This window comes from Mauremys mutica, chromosome 5 (assembly GCF_020497125.1).
Source record: "Mauremys mutica isolate MM-2020 ecotype Southern chromosome 5, ASM2049712v1, whole genome shotgun sequence".
Classification (NCBI taxonomy): domain Eukaryota; kingdom Metazoa; phylum Chordata; order Testudines; family Geoemydidae; genus Mauremys; species Mauremys mutica.
The window spans coordinates 68,539,239-68,556,418 of NC_059076.1; the positions used below are offsets into that span (position 1 = coordinate 68,539,239).

Consider the following 17,180-nt stretch of genomic DNA (forward strand, 5'->3'; position numbering starts at 1 on the left):
TGTGACTGTGCATGTGAGTAATGTCACCAGAACTGAGCCTATAGTAAGATTTTACATGGCCTTGTTAACAAATCAAAACTGCACACCCTGGAGCAATTGGGAGGGAGTCTCACCTCTGCTAGGACCTTTCTGTGGAAGCATAAAAGAGCCTGAGGAGCTCTTGATCCAAATGGAGAATACAGTTTGCCATAACTTAAGAAGCCCCTCAGGGTTGTCAAAGTCATGTTGGGGGCCTCCCTACCTCTCAAGCAGCCAAGAAGTGAGAGGACAGAAAGATGGCTTAAAGTCACCTTAAGCTTCACTCTCCGAGCTGTGGAATTTTGTGCTCTTGCAATGCTGACAGACCATGGTTGTCGGCGGGCGAGATCAAACCGAGGACCTCTGGAGCTGAAAGCATGAGCCTCTACTGCATGAACTAAAAGCCAAGTGGCTGTTAGGTAAGGCTGTAGAGCAGACTCATTAATTGCTCTCTAAGTGGGACAGAACATCACACCCAGGAGGTCTGTGGGTTACATACTTCCCCTAGATGAGGAAGCGTGACCCAAGTTTCAGAGACTTCTCAGTTGAAATCCCGGACGAGCCCCACTTGTAACACTGACAGACCTGGTCCTTGGAAGCCAGGAGACCTCTAGAGCTCAGTGCATCAGCCTCTACCACAGGAACTAAAAGCTTGTTAGTTAAGGCTGCAAAGCAGGCTCATTAATTGCTCTCTAAGTGGTCTCTGTGCCACTAGCTGGGAAAGAACATCACACCTAGGAGGTGTGTGGGTTACACTGTGTTTAAGAGGCACAGCATAGAACCTAACACATAGAATCTTGAATATCTGTATATAGCGACTATAACAACTTCTAAAATGGATATTATTTTTTAATTGACAAATTAAAAAAAAATCATTTTCTGATGGAGCACTCTTTAAATAGTATATTAAAATATTTTTTAATGTCGTCCTTATGTTTCTAAAGGTCTTTTCAGTTAGTTTCTCCCTGGCTAACTCTCTATATTCAGCGGAAAGGTGAAAGTGACTAAACACAAACTGCTGTCAAATGCACAAAGTAAACAAATGGGGGGGGGTGTTCATTAATTACTTTCAGTGTAAGTAATGTTTGGTGTGAACTGTAATAACAATATGTTGAATTGTTTTCAGACATAAGATGTAATTGTCAGGTTAAGTATGTCCCTGAAAAGCATATAGTGAAGCAGAGCTGGAGATGTTGCATCCAGACTTGTCATTAATTGTAAAGTTAGAAATAAGTACCTGCACAACTTTTTGGGATTGTACATCAACAATAAGGACTCTGTCCAAAGTAGGCTGAGTTACGTAAATGAACTTGTCTTTGATATTAACAGCAGATGCCCACACACACCTCTGAACAGTATCTCTTTCAGCTTTGGGACAAACTTCATCCTGTAATGCAAGAGAAACAAATAAGAGAGAGAAATGAAAATCAAAACAATAAACTCAAGAAATGCAAAGACTGGTCAAAATTACTGTTTGTATCATGTTTCCTCCTGGATCAAATACAAGGGATATTGCATTTCATCCAATTAAAAAAAAAAGTTAGGGTATAGACTATTCCAGGAGTTTATCATCCTAGGGCTAGTCTACACTTACCTGCCGGGTCAACGCGGTGAGTTCGACTTCTCGGAGTTCGAACTATCGCGGCTAATCTAGACGCGATAGTTCGAACTCCCCGCGCGCTCCGGTCGACTCCAGTACTCCGCCACTGCAAACGGCGGTGGCGGAGTCGACCTTGGAGCCACGGACTTCGATCCCACGGCATCTGGACGGGTAAGTAGTTCAAACTAGGGTACTTGAGTTCAGCTACGCTATTCACGTAGCTGAACTTGCGTACCCTAGTTCGACCCCCGCCCTTAGTGTAGACCTGCCCTATGTGTCAAAACCAATGTTTAAGTTAGAATTTTTTTCAAAGTCTCATGGGTGAAATCCTGAGCCCACTGAAGTTAATAGCAAAAATTTCCATTGAATTTGAAGCCTTAGGAAGAACTTGAAAAATATTCTGTTTAGAGATGTATGTCAAGGTTCCCTCCCCCCCACACACTTTTATTTCTCCAACTTTTACTACTTGGGACAGTTTGATCAAAGCAACATTTTTGTCTCCTTACAAATTCACCTGCTGCTTATTCCTTATCTACAGTCCTCTGTTGGTTATATCATAACTGGTTGCTGTAGAAATGATTATAATGTGTCAGGGGACGATGATTTCAAATGGGAAATAAGCAGCAAGAATCAATGAGCTCTTAAATAAGAATTTTGTTTTCAAGCATAGGACTCCTTTGAAAAGAGTAAAGGTAAAAAAAAATACTATGCCATACCAATAGAACTGGTACTAAACAGTATGTTTATCATGACATGAGATATACTTTAAAGCTAACTTTTCTATAGCATCAGTATTTTTGATCATTGTTCTTCTGATAGACACAGACAGGATCTTCACATGTCAAAGTGAGAAATAAATACATTTCCAATCCCAAGAGACAGACCTACTTGTGTAGAAAGTCACTAGCAACCACTGGTTTCTCTATGGTTCTTAAATCTCAAGGAGTGGGGGGATGCTGAAGAAATCACATTTATAGGGAAGAGGGCCTGAATTCAGTATCATGAGATAGTACATAAAAAAACATGCCCTTTATAGGAACATGAATGCTGAGTAAAATTCCCTTGGCACTGGCTATAAAATTGTGATAGTTCAGCGATTGGCAACCTTTGGCATGCAACCCATCAGGGAAATCCGCTGGTGGGCTGGGACGGTTTGTTTACCCGTGGCATCCACAGGTTCGGCTGATCGTAGCTCCCACAGGCCATGGTCGCCGTTCCAGGCCAATGCAGGAAGCGGCAGCCAGCACATCCCTTGACCCATGCTGCTTCAACGTTCAATGATAACAACGTTCAAGATAAAAACTGGTGTTTACAAGCAAAAGCTTCTGCATATTCATGGAACGAGATTGGCCAGGGTTTCATATGAGGTTTATATGAAGGAGTTTGGAGACGGAATGGAGCAAGTCAGGAGAAGCTGGTAGGAAGTAGAGGAAACCACTTATGCACATGCTTAAATTTAAGCACCTGTTTAAGTGCTTTTCTGAATTGGGGCCCAGAATATTCACTGGAGTGTCCCTATCTACACACTGGTGATTTCAGGTGTGTATTTTGAATCCTGGTTCCTGTGATGGGGATCCATTCAATTACATTGTTTGTTTTTCTTCTCTATTACTTCACAGAGTATCCTACATGTGAGTGCATAGAGCAAGCTATTTGAGAATTTAAAAATGAATCTCTATGTGAAAATGAAGTAAAACATCATGAGACCTATGGCCCATTTCAAGTGCTAATATTTTTTAAATTAGCAATTATGTTAAACTAAATTGGAGATATGGAATATTCAGAATTTTTTTCTCTCTTATTCTATGTCACACACACAAAATGTAAAACAAATGCTGTCTCAAATAATAAATTAAAAAGGTGGACACATTAAAGTTTATAATTAACCCCCCCCAATGCAAATACAACCAAGGAGTCACTATAGTGGCTTTATGATTTATTTATTTTTTGAATTCCACAATATGCTTGTTGACCCTTGCTCTCCTCAAAACATCCTTTACAAAAATATATTGAAAGTTTCAAATCAATAATATAAAAACACTACAATCCCCAAACTCTCTTATCTAAAATACAATCCCCACATGAATCAGTTTCCCACTTGCTTCTCCACTTACTCAGTCCCCCATTTATCTGGCATTCTAGAGGTTCCATAATTATTTGGGATAAATGGAGCTGAAATTTTGCTTTTTAAAGAGGTAAAAAAATTATGTGAGGAGGCTGAATTTGTAGTTCTCTTTAAAACTATACTCTCTGCTATTAAGATTTCATATTATTTTCCCTAGCAGTTGGGTAATTGGATAAAATAATTTTCCTTTAAAGTATAGGTATAAATGTACTATTTTCTCTTTTTAATTAAAATGTAAGCAGTTTACCTTTTTTCTAATTTAGCCTTTGTACAAAACAAGCAAACATCTGATAAAAGGCAATGGGGAAAGTCAGTTTATTTAATTCTTTTCACTACATTTCCCTAATCAGAAAATGACTCATCCTAAATCAAACCAAGGGATGGTGGAAAATAATTCCTTGGGAGTACTGTAAAGAATGTTTGAAGACGTTGGAGCAACAATACATTCTAAAGAGAAAACATTTGTTTGTGGACAAATTTTACTTTAATCCAAAGCCACTAAAGTCAATACAATAATTCCATTGTCCAGCTACACCAAAAAGAGGACAGAAGACACTTAATATGGTTTTAATCAGGCCACAACTTTATTATTAGATGTATGGCAATACCCAGCAGTTAAAACTATACGGTACAGGTAACTCCAGGTTCATTCGATATCTACATGGGGGGCTTTCACCAGCCCCCATCTTTTTCCATCCAAGTACCACAGCCCACCCATAGTTGAGACCTTATCAAGCCCTCCCCACAAAAAATGAGGATTAAGGTGGGTTATAAGAAAAGGGGTGACTCCCTGCCGTAGCAATCATAGGAGCCCAGAACTCCCCAACCCCCTTCCACTCCTTTAAAAAACACCTCCTTTTAAAGTCCTTTACCAAGCCATTTATCTGGTCAATGTATCCCTTTCCTATGGAGTACCTGCACCGGACATCTGCTCCGCAACTTGCATCATGAGTTGCAACACCATAGCCTAACTCACCATAACAAAGCCCCCCCCTGAAACTACTGTGGGGAAGGCAAAAAAACAACAAGAAAAGAACACTCCCCTTTGGCCAATTTGATGGTAAGGGAAAAATTCCTTCCCTAGGAAGGGGCAGGTGATGCCCACAGCAGGTCCTGAGTCCTGACCAACCCTGGTATTTTGCTACCTCCAAGAATGGGGAGGACAGGTGCTGCTCTGTCTGGTCCAGGAGAAAGGGGCTTGTTCTGCTGGGTTTGCCCGTTTCTAACTCCCCAGGCCTTTCAGTCCCTGGGGATGAGTCAGCATCGCCACATTGACTGACTCTGGCTTTAGCAGTGGCTTCTGTGCCCCTAGTCCCCCCCTCCAGCCCATAAATCGTTATTCCCTCCAGCAAGCTGGACAACAGCCTCCGCACCCACTTAAAGGTGCAGTGCGGCTAATTGTATGTCATGGGCCGTTTAAACACTGATTTGATAATCTGATGAACTCTTATTACATAATTGTAATTAATAATCTCAAAAAACCCTCCTTCTACTGGTTAAGGCTTAAGTTTTCAACACAAACAATTTTCCATAAAAAAGCGTTGGACAAGATTCCAGTCTGAAATTCAGGGTGAGCACCCACCCATCTCACAAAGAGGACAACTGCCTTTGTGCACGTTGAACCAGTCGGGGCTTTTTCAAAGTATACAGTGAAATATAGCTTCCCTTTCATAATCTAGTCCTTTGTTTGCTAGTGTAATTCAGCTGAGATAGACCAACCACCTGGAAAAACTAGAGGAATGTGTATACCGCCCCCAGAAAAATTGGCTGGTGTTAGCTATTGTATGGTATCAGGTTGTACAAGATACTGTATATGTTATTATTATGTGCACTCATTTTAGAAGGACAGGATCCTGGTTTAAAACATTAAAACTGTAATTTAACAACAACAATTACAACACAATTTCAGGATAAAAAATAATTTTAAAGAATTTGGTCCCATCTTAACTTTATGCGCTTTATGCGCTTAAATGCTGTCCTGAACTGGTATAACTGTGTAAAGGACAGACAAGGGTTGAAATATTGGCTCCACTGAAGTTAATGGGAGTTTTTGCTATTGACTTCAGTGAGCCCGAGTTTTCACCAGCCTCAGGGGAAGGGAGAGGATCTGGGATTTTTGCTTGTTTTAAGAGTTTTACTTTAAGAGTGAATGATTTTCACTCTGCAGGGCAAAAGATCCCCTGCACAACTGTAGAATTTTGGGGCTTCTAGGACTTTATCATAGCAGTCAAAAACACATAATCATCAGTATGAACTTTTCAAGGCCAATGAAACCAAAGCCATCTATGAAATATTTTAAGGTCTTCATTATTACTCTGAGAAAAAGAGAGATCCACTTTCCTCTGGCACAAATGTAATGAAAGGAATCAATACATTCAGAAACTTCTAAAGGGAGTGTAGGCTGTATTTTTCTGGAAAAAAAAACAGAGCAAGTTTGGGATGCCACTGATCCAAATATGGATGCATGCAACCAAATAAGGCTTCAATCCAGCAAAGTACTCAAGCACATACCTAACTTTGAAGATGTGAGTAGTCCCATTGATGTGAATAGTCCCATAAATGTTAAGCACCTGTGTAAATGCTTTGCTGGATTGAGGCTCAACAGAATGAGTGCCAATAAAATCTTAGTATATACTTGGTGGGAACCTACATTTTCCCTCATTAAAATGTAGACATCTAATTTACTGAACAGAGTGTACACAGCTACCAAAGAGCCCTAAATAAGAGTTTAAGGAGTGTTGGAGCATTACCTCAGAAAGGTATTAAAAAAAGATTAATTCAAGGAGCTATGCATACGCTTCCACTGAAGGGCTCATATTTAGAAGGCTTTGTAAAAAAACACTGCATGGTTTCTTGTAGACATATCAAAGAATTAAATAATGGAAATTTATCCATGATAGGTATATTAAGTGGTGGGGCAAAAATATATGCATAGCTATAAAAGTAGATAAAACTAAACTCCTACCCAGTAAAGCTCTCTGGCAAAGGAAGCGGGAAGAAAGAATAACTGAGAATGCATGACATGAATCCTTACCAGTCAATGAGCACAAGCTGAAAGTTGATGAAATCTGACACTACACCAAAATTGAATTTTTATTTAGAGCAAACCCAGAGCTTTTTCCAAAGAGGTATGGGAAAGATAACAACTGACTCCTTTGCAGAGTATGTCTAAAGTTCCTGCTCAATGAGTTATTTTGAGTAGCACACAGCTGCTGTCTTGATATTAAGAGTGTATATAGGGAATTCTGTTAAATCCATGTTTCAATCCTTCTTCTAGGAAGAAAATAATCTCAATGGACTTCTATTTGTCCTATTACACTCCAGAATCTTTCATTGAAAATCAAACCCTTTTTCTTGGACAGGGAAGTGAAGAGTACTTTAACAAGTATTTGTAAAAACAAAAGCAAACAACAATAAAAACAAACAAAAACACACACACCAAGGTAGCTGTCTGAATATTCTCATGTTTCTTTCTGCGAGAAAAAGTCCCCATTAACCTGCCTATTCAAGGGAAGAAAAAGTCAGTCTTCTGATGTATGTGCAGCACTATCATTGACGTTAATGGAGGTGACCCACACATTCAAGGGCAAAATCTACTGCCCCCCCCTTTTAAAATATGTATTCCTGTGCTATCTTATAATTTTATACATAAACCAAGATACATTCTACAGAGACACCAAGTTTGTTCCTTATTGAAAGAAAACAGTCACTCTCTAACATTTCCTTGGCTTAATTAGAATGTTATTTTGGAAATGGAAAGCTACAAAAAAGAAATAAGATTTTTTTCATTAAACTTACTTATCCAGATCATTAATCATTTTGAAGATCATTAAATTCTTAAACAAAGCACAGGATACATTTAAAATAGACTATTCTCATTTTCACTTTAACCCAATAACATTTTCAGAGATTTCTTAAATAATCAGCTTTTGAATTAACCATCCATGAAGAAAGGTCTTTGGCTTATTTTTGGCTGTCAACCTAATTTAACTTAAGCAGCACAAATCAAGGCATGATTAGCTGCCGAAAGTATAATTATTCACAGTAAAAATATATCTTGCTGTTGTGTATTGCATACTATGACTTCTCTAATGACAGCTGAAGAGGCAAATTCCATAGGGATAGTTCTGCCTTTTTTATTTTTTTTTATTTTACTTAAATGTACTTTCGGTAATTGGAAAACATTGCATGGGGGATTGCTCATGGATTGTTAGACTGAGTTTTTCATCTAAAGCTCCATCAGTCAAATCCAGTCCAGATGTGCAGTGAGAAAGTTATTACTGTTTGAAGGCTTTATAATGGAATATACAAAATGAGTTAATTTAGATATGAGCACACAAGTGCTCCTATCAGAAGTGCCCATCACCCCAGTCAATACGGGAATGAGTGGACATGGAGACTAAACTACTGTTTACAGAGTGCTTTACAAACACACACAAAAACTGAACACAGAGAAATGGATGAAACTGGGTACAACACCATTCATTGTAGAGAGATGCAACTGCTTACACCAACTCCACAGTAAGAGATTCTCTTCTGGTGTTAACTGTCTCCATTGACTATGACAATTTACACCAGCAGAGGCTCTGATCTACGGAGCTGACAATCTAATTTAGACAAATAAAATAAAATGGAGAACAATACAAACAGTTCAGCATTGAGGCGCATTGGTTTGTAACAATTACCTGCTCCAGTGGACATGTAGAAAATTTCACTTTCCATGGTCATCATCCTGGCACATTTGACCAGCATTAAATTGGCATTTTTCTTTTAAAGGAAAAGAATCACTGAGGAAAAAAACCTTATAAATAAATTTATAAAATACTTGCCTGAAACCCGAGGAGTTTTTCACTGGGCTTAATATGTCTCTGAAATTCACATTCTACGGGTTGTATCACTTTGATTCCATCTTCATAAAACACATAGAACATGTTCCCAATTCCCAGACCTTAGGAACAAAAACACATACAAATGAACAAAATTAGACCCTAAAAAAACAACAACAAAAAAACACACAACCATGTCCTCCTGTTGAACACAAGCCCTCACCATATCACTGTGCCATATCACTGGCATGAGATCAATTTATTAATGTGCATGATGTTAATAAAGCTAATCCTGTGGAATCTTTTATTTAGCTAAAACAAACAAACAAAAAAACCACCCTGACATTATTCAGGATTTCACATTGGTTTTTTTCCCCCCAGGAGTAAGCCAGTGGGCTTCATAAACACAGACTTGGAAATAACGAGGAGTTCTTGTGGCACCTTAGAGACTAACAAATTTATTTGGGCATAAGCTTTTGTGGGCTTGAGCCCACTTCATCAGATGCATGAAGTGAAAAATACAGGAGCAGGTATAAATACATGAAAGGGGGGGGGTAGCTTTACCAGGTGCGAGGTCAGTCTAGTGAGATAAATCAATTAACAGCAGGATACCAAGGGAAGAAAAACAACTTCATTAATGAAAATGATCATGTAAATTATTTTTTTACATTGGGATCAAATAAAAATAAATTCCACATATTTTTCACTTTTCCTTTTCTGAGGGATGAGTTCAAATAATTTCTATAAAACGTTAACAGAAATGTCCTGATTTTTAATTATTCATTATTATATATCACACTTCTTTCAGTACTGTAAAGAAGATATTCTCTATTACATTTTACTGGAAAGTCATGGTGGAAGAAGAGGGGGGCCTACTTTAATGCTAATTTGAACAAACACAAATGTTTATCCACTGTACAATCATAGAAATGTAGGTCTGGACAGGACCGTGAGAAGTCATCTAGTCCACCACCCTGGGCTGAGACAGGACCAAGTATACTGAGACCATTCCTGACAGATGTTTAACTTGTTCTTAAAAATCTCCAGTATCAGGGATTCAGCAACAGCCCTTGGAAGCTTATTCCAGTGCTTAACTATATTTATAGTTAGAAAGTTTTTCCTAATATCTAACCTAAATCTCCCTGATGCAGGTTAACAGTATTACTTGTTCTACTTTTAGTGAACATGGAGAACAACTGATCACCGTCCTTTTTATAAATGTATTAGAAGACTGTTATTATGTCCCTTCCCCGGTCTTCTTTTCTCAAGGCTAAATATGCCCAGTTTTACCTTTCCTCCAAAGTTAGGTTTTCTAAATCTTTTTTTTTCTCTGAACTCTGCACTCTCTCCAATTTATCTACATATTTTCTAAAGTGTGGCATTCAGAACTGGACATAGTACTCCCGTTGACGCTTCACCAGTGCCAAGTAGACCCCGTGTCTTACATACAACACTCCTCCCCCCACAAATTATATTAGCCTTTTTCACAATTGCATCACATTGCTGCCTCATATTCAATTTGTGATCCACTATGACCCCAGACCCTTTTCAGCAGTACTACTGCCCAGCCAGTTTGATTTTTCTTTCCTAAGTCTTCATTGAACTTCATTTTGTTGATTTTAGACCAATTTTTTAATTTGTCAAGGTAATTTTGAATTCTTTTCCTGTCCTCCAAAATGCTTCCAACCACTCCCAAATTCTTTTCATCCCACAAATTTTGTTAGTATACGCTCCACTCCTTTATCCAAGTCATTAATGAAAATATTGAATTGTACTGGACCCTGGACACATCCATGTGGGATTAGACACATTCTCCCAGTTTGACAGTGAACCAAGATAACTACTCTAAATACAGCCTTTCAACCAGTTGATATGAGGGACCAAGTGAAAAACCTTACTAAAATTAAGATCACATCTACTGCTCCCCCCTCTCCACTAGGCTCTAACCCTGTAAAAAGAAAAACAAATTAGGTTGGTCTGGAATGATTTGGCCTTGACAAATCCAAGTTGGCTATTCCTTATAACCCTATGTAACCACCCTCTAGGAGGTTACAAAATGATTGCTTAATAATCTGTTCCACTATCTTTCCAGGTATTGAAGTTAGCCTGACCTATAATAGGCTGATTCTATAATTCCCCAGGTTCTCTTCGTTCCTCTTTTTAAACGTAGATACTATGCCTGCCCTTCTCCAGTTGTCTGGGACCTTACCACATAATTGCTTCAAAGTCCAGATGCATCCATGCTACAACTGTGAGAGCTTGTATTAACTGGAGTGTCAGTACTCAACTCCATCAAGGTACAGCAATAAGTAAATATCAGACTTAAAGGAAAGGTAAGGATGGTGGGAGTCTTGCAACAGTGTAGAAAGGGGGCAAAGGCATACTTCCTCCTGGTGTTGCCTTTATTGGAGGTCTGCTGTCACCTTCTTGCCAACCCCAATTCTTGTTAAAGGCACAGGGACTGACCTGACAATAAGAGAACTGCCATTGGCCTGTGAGTGTTTGGGTACAGTCCTCGCTCCACGAATAGCAGGCCATAAAAGAGTCTGGGACATGTTTACTCTGTTCTCATTAGTCTACACACTGGTACATTCTTTTTATTATTAATAACTATTGCTACAAAAGCAATAAAAATGTGGTAGGTACTCTGTAATCACAGAAGATGACAGAGGATCAGGCTTGAAAAGTTTACACTCAGCTTATACTCAGAAGACAAAAAGGGGCCAATAATGTACTCAGTTCTAAACAAGAGAAGAAATGAGAGAAGCCTTTGATAAAATTGCAAAATAAGCTTCGAGGGTGAAACACGTTAGATTCTCAGTCCCTACCAACTGAATCAAGAGCCCTAGTGTGTGACTCTCAGTGAGGTCTTGGAAAACTCACTTGAACTCTCTGGGCCTGATTCCCACCTGGTGTACTTTGGCTTAGCTCCACTGAGGTCACTGAATTGGCAGGTTTATATCAGCTGAGGCTCTGGACCCCATAAAATAGGGATGTTGAAATAACTAGTTAATATCTGTAAAGCACTTTGGCAATATAAAGAATATGTGCTAAATTTCATTTTGTAATTAGGCCATTTCCAAGTCAAATGTTATATTTTGAACTTTGATTTCTATGGAACAGAAAATTCAATCACAAAAAATGTATTTGAGTGACACCCATCAACACCTACTGTGGCAAAAGAGCACTGTAGTACAGAGCAAAATCTGTGAGAAACTCAGCTACCATGAGTCTTTCATTGAAAGTAATTGGAAAAAAAACCCTTCACATTTATGGAAATATTTAAAAGTTTCCCTATAACTTTAATTGAATATAGCACTAGTCAGAGTTAAGAATAAAGGGTCATATTAACTCTTCTGCTTCAACATTTTCTCGTGTGTCTAGATGTTGCTCTGATAAGTCATATTAAAGCACAGAACTCAGATCCAGCAAAATACCTATCGTTGGAAGTAAACCTTAGATGACAACAGTGTTCTAAACTGCACAAACATCTGATACTGCTTATGTCATAAAATGTATCCCACAGAGAAGTTTCCAATAGGTCATGAAATTTCCCCCTAGAGTCACAACTTTATATCAAGAAGAAACTGTTTTGTCTCATTAACTAATTAACCAATCAGAATTCTCTATTATTTTGGGAGCTGCACAAGATGACACTCTTGACAAATGATTCACACCATGTGGTCAAAATTCTAACTACAGATAAGCTGAATGGCTGAAAGATTTATAACATCAACGGGACAAGTTAAGAGCAAAGCAACAGCCTGGATTTTCAACTCTAACTCTGAGTTTCCTTGCTCCTATGCATTTAACCCTTAACTTTACACAAATGTAGGTTAAATACAAACAATAAAAAAGTTGTAGTAAATAATTAATTTGACCCAAAATAAAGAAAAGCAGTTGACAATGGCATGCTTATATAAAGGCATTAAAATACCATGATATTTTACAAAAAAATCCCAACCCTGCAAATTACTAGAACTACTGACTGCTAACATGTAATGTAATAGGCACAAAAGAAAAAAATATCATAGTATAGAAAAAATAATGTGTTAGTACCTTCCTCTCGCCACAATATGTTTGCAACTGCAGCATGTAAGAGAGAGAAAGAACAGAAGAGACAAATGAACAAGAAAAAAAACCATGAAATGGTATATCAGTCTCTGAAATAATTATGATGCTACATTTTCTGGCTCATAAACTAAAGAACTTATATATACAAAATACAGAGAATTTACCAAAAAGTTTCATATCAAACTATTGTACTTCAAAATGGGAAAAACAATGACTTATCCATGCTTCTTGTTGATTTTTTTTGCAATTAACATTTCTAGCCTTTTATTAATGAGTGTGTTTAATATTCCATTACTAACAACAAATCTCAAGTTTATGTTCATAGAAATATAGATTAGATTATATCTGAAGATAATTTTCATCTACTGTTTTTAGTGAAAATAATGAATTTTGAAGAATTATTCATTTTAGAAAAAAGTGATGAGAGACAAACACGTTTAAGAAAATATTTATGAGGCACTTAAAAATCATTCTTACTTCTATACTTCTGTAACATGAGACCAGATCCTTCAAAGTTAATGGTATGTTTGCCATTGATCGACAGGCTGCGATCAATCCAGCAAGGATTGATTTATCATGTCTAGTCTAGACGCGATAAATCGACCCCTGAGCGCTCTCCTGTCGACTCCTGTACTCCAGCGCCGCGAGAGGCGCAGGCAGAGTTGACAGGCAGAGTACTGCAGCACCGCGAGATGTGCAGGCAGAGCTATTCACGTAGCTGAAGTTGCGTAACTTAGATCAACCCCCCGGCCCCAGCGTAGACCAGGGCTTTGTGGGGCAAACACACATGAATTGTGAGTTACATTTACATGACATCATTAGCCATATTTGCAATTCTTGTTTTAAGTGTCTGGATTTTAGACATGGGGTGGAGAAAAATTTATTATACAAATTCTGCTACCTCTTCCATTTGGGGGGATAGAATGTACCTAAATATAACTATATATTTCTAAATATTTAAAGCACAAGCTGCAGTGGAAGAAACTAATCAAACACACAGATACTTTGAAAAAAAAATTGTCCTCACAAATACATACAAATTTCAAGGAAAAGGAACAGAAGATGGGGAGAGGGATAACTCAGTGGTTTGAGCATTGGCCTGCTAAACCCAGGGTTGTGAGTTAAATCCTTGAGCTCAAGTATCAGACAGGTAGCCATGTTACTCTGGATCTGTAAAAAGTATAAGGTTTGTACATGCATCTGACAAAGTGGGTATTCACCCACAAAAGCTTATGTTCCAATACATTTGTTAGTCTATAAGGTGCCACCGGACTCTCAATCCTTGAGGGGGCCACTTAGAGATCTGGGGCAAAATCAGCTCTTGGTCCTGCCAGTGAAGGCAGCGGGCTAGACTCAGTGACCTCTCAGGGTCCCTTCCAGTTCTATGAGATAGGTATATCTCCATATATTATTATTATTTTGTTATTAAGAAAGAGAGAGCACAAGGTTTTGTAATCCCCTGGAGAATGCCATTACACTTTTTGGTAAGTTCATGATTGAGAGGCTCTGGAAAACATGTCAGTTGCGTTTTTCCTATTATCTTTTTGCCTGCCTTCTCACTGTGTTTCACAAACTGTCTCTCTTAGTAGTACTGACTTGCTGTATGACCTTAGCCATAGTACTTAAACTCACTGTCTTTCAATTTCCCCATCTGCACTAGAGGAGGAGAACATTTATCCACATTCAGCACTTTCAGATCTATGGATAAGTTTTCTATACAAGTGTAAATTAGAAATAGCAATAGTGAAATGTAGCACTATTGAATTTTGGAATCAAAGCTTCACTCTTCTACATGAGAGCATACATTACTAACATATTACTGGATTAATGTTTATTAGCTTTATAACTGTTTAATTGTTGTGCCTTTGTTAATTACCCCTTGTGTGTATAGTAACTTCAAACTCCCAATACTGTATTATCTTCAAGATGTGATCCATTGATGTGTTATACACTACAGATGGCTAATAATAATTGTGGTCCTGATTCTGCCACCCTTTATTCACATTATAACATTTCTATATAAGGGGGCAGATCCTTCTCAATTAGTGTAAATTGTAACAGAGCCACTGGAATCAAAATTGAGTCACAGCAATATTTGTATACTCTCTCAATTTATTTTTATATTTGCTCTTTTGAAGTCAGGTGGTTGGCTTCTTATTTCAAAAAGAGATTGATGTCAGTGGAGTTATGACAATTTACAGCAGCTCAGGATCTGTCCCTAAGTCTCACTGAAAGTAGCAGGATACCATCTGCAGAGTAAATTACTACCCAGCAACAGTGAGGAGGGCAGAACTGGGCTCTATGTTTACAGCACAAAATGAGCTGGGCTTGCAGTGTGATATTACATTGGCAATCACAAACACGGTAGTTAATATGCCTCTGATAGTGTAAGGTACAATACTTTTTACTTGGCTACTCATGTGTAAGCAATTTGGCTGTTCTGCTAAATGATATTTCTTTTGTCCTTGTGTAAAAGGGTTTAACAGTTTGCGGCAGATCTAGTCCTTTTGCTATAAACTGCATTCATGTAGGGATGGAAGATTAGCTTGGTGTCTTATTGATTGATTCTCCTTGTGAAGAAAGAAACCAACTTGACATAAAAAGAGCATAGAGAGAGAGAGAGTGTGTGTGTGTATAAACAATTGAGAGGGTATAAAAAATAGATTTTTAAATTGAGGGGTGGGATAGCTTAGTGGCTTGAGTATTAGCCTGCTAAAGCCAGGGTTGTGAGTTCAATCCTTGAGGAGACTACTCAGGGATCTGGGGCAAAATCAGTACTTGGTCTTGCTAGTGAAGACAGGGGGCTGGACTCAGTGACCTTTCAAGGTCCCTTCCAGTTCTAGGAGATAAAACATCTCCATTTATTTAATTTACTCCAAACAATGGAGAGAAAAAGGTTGCATTTGGATTTTTTTTTCTACTTAAAGAAAATTTTCAATTAGATAATCATAGTCCTGCTGCTATAGAGCCAAGCATCCCCTTTTCTGCACAGGAAGGTGAGAGCTGGTGGTACCCATAAAGAGAAGGAAGTACAGCCAATAAAGCATTACCCTTCCCTTTAACTCCTTAGAAGCCCCTCTTTGCAAACAGCCTGTAGTGTAGCCTCACGTGCAGGGGATACCAGCATGAAGGAGGGGGTGGGAGGTGAAAAAAAAAAACCAAACATGTCATGCACCCCCAATAACTCAATCTTTCCAAGAAAAAACAAACATAGTAGTTAACACCCCAGCATTTAACTGCCCTTTGTACATTTGCAGCGGGGTAGGGCACAAATAGGGATTCAGAGAGCAGCATGGATGAGCAGGGTGTCCTTGCAGATGCACTAGGATAGTTTGGCTGGAGACGATTATGCATGAACATTCAGTATCTGCAACATTTTGGGGCTCAATTTCCCTATGTAATGTTATACAAGGTCTCTCTGCAAGACTCAAAAGCTGTCTCCCTAGAGCAAATTGGAGGGATTTTTAAAAAAAATTAGTTTTCCTCTCCAAAGATTTTCTTAAGGAAGGACAGCATGTGATCCAAATGTATTCAAGGACTCCTGCATTTGAACAATAAAAAGGTGGAAGTGGAGGCATGAGATAAAAGAAAATTAAAATCATTCCCCCAATTATTTCTAACATGTGAGGACATGGCATTAACAAATGCATGACCTCTAAGACATTCAATACAGAATAAGAATAATCTGGTTAATGCAAAATGACACATATGGTTTCTAGACTTGTTATACAAGACAAAAAATGAAGAAAGGGAAAAAAAACCCTCAGCTTTAGAAAAACTGACTTACTAGCTTGAAAATACCACAACAAACATGATAAATTGTAGTGGGAAGAAGATTTTGCATTGCTTTTTGAAACTGCAGCTTGGATGTGAAATACAGATTTCACAGATTTTAAGAGTAGAACATTATCACCATCTAATCTAACCTCCTGGATAACACAGGCCAAAGACATTGACTCAGTAATTTATGCATTAAGTCCATAAAAATATGTTATAGCTCAAACAGAAGTTAAGGAAGATATTCAGTCCTGATATAAAGATTCCAATAATGGAGGATCCACCACATCTGCACTACAGATGGAAGGCACTACAAGGAACATACCCTTCAGATTCTATTTTTAACAAAAACTAATCACTCAGCCATACCCCAATACTCAACTCTTGCATTTTTTTTAGGCTCAAGATGGAAAAAATGCATGATTATTATAGGTAATCTCATATATGAAAATTGTATTAAAATGGAGAATTGCCATGTTCCAGGCATGTCTTTTTTGGGTCAAGAAATGCATTATGTAATGCATTAGAACTACTTCTTATTAAACCGTTACATATTTACAATATACAATCATTAAATAGTAATACTGGTCAAGATCCAAAACTTTTCCCCTTGAACAAGAAGTGTTCTTAATATAATCAGAAACCATCGCAAATAGTCCAGAGAAGCTGTGAATGGCTAGCAAAACACACATACTCAGTATTTACAAAAGATGACATAAGTAAAGAAAATGCATGTAACTACAAATTATAAATATATTTC

The 17,180-nt window shown here is 38.0% G+C and overlaps 1 protein-coding gene across 3 annotated transcripts in view; it reads right to left on the minus strand.

Moving 5' to 3' along the window:
• Positions 1 to 17,180, minus strand: part of FSTL5 (follistatin like 5) — a 626,682-nt gene that overhangs the window by 52,564 nt on the left and 556,938 nt on the right. For 2 of the 3 annotated variants that reach the window (XM_045019768.1, XM_045019770.1), the window contains 3 exons: positions 12,629 to 12,655; positions 8,573 to 8,691; positions 1,256 to 1,405 (listed from right to left, as the gene is read on the minus strand). In XM_045019768.1, coding sequence (XP_044875703.1) covers positions 1,256 to 1,405; positions 8,573 to 8,691; positions 12,629 to 12,655 — 296 coding nt within the window. The remainder of the gene's footprint in view (positions 1 to 1,255; positions 1,406 to 8,572; positions 8,692 to 12,628; positions 12,656 to 17,180) is intronic. The other variant, XM_045019769.1, reaches the window with a different exon arrangement.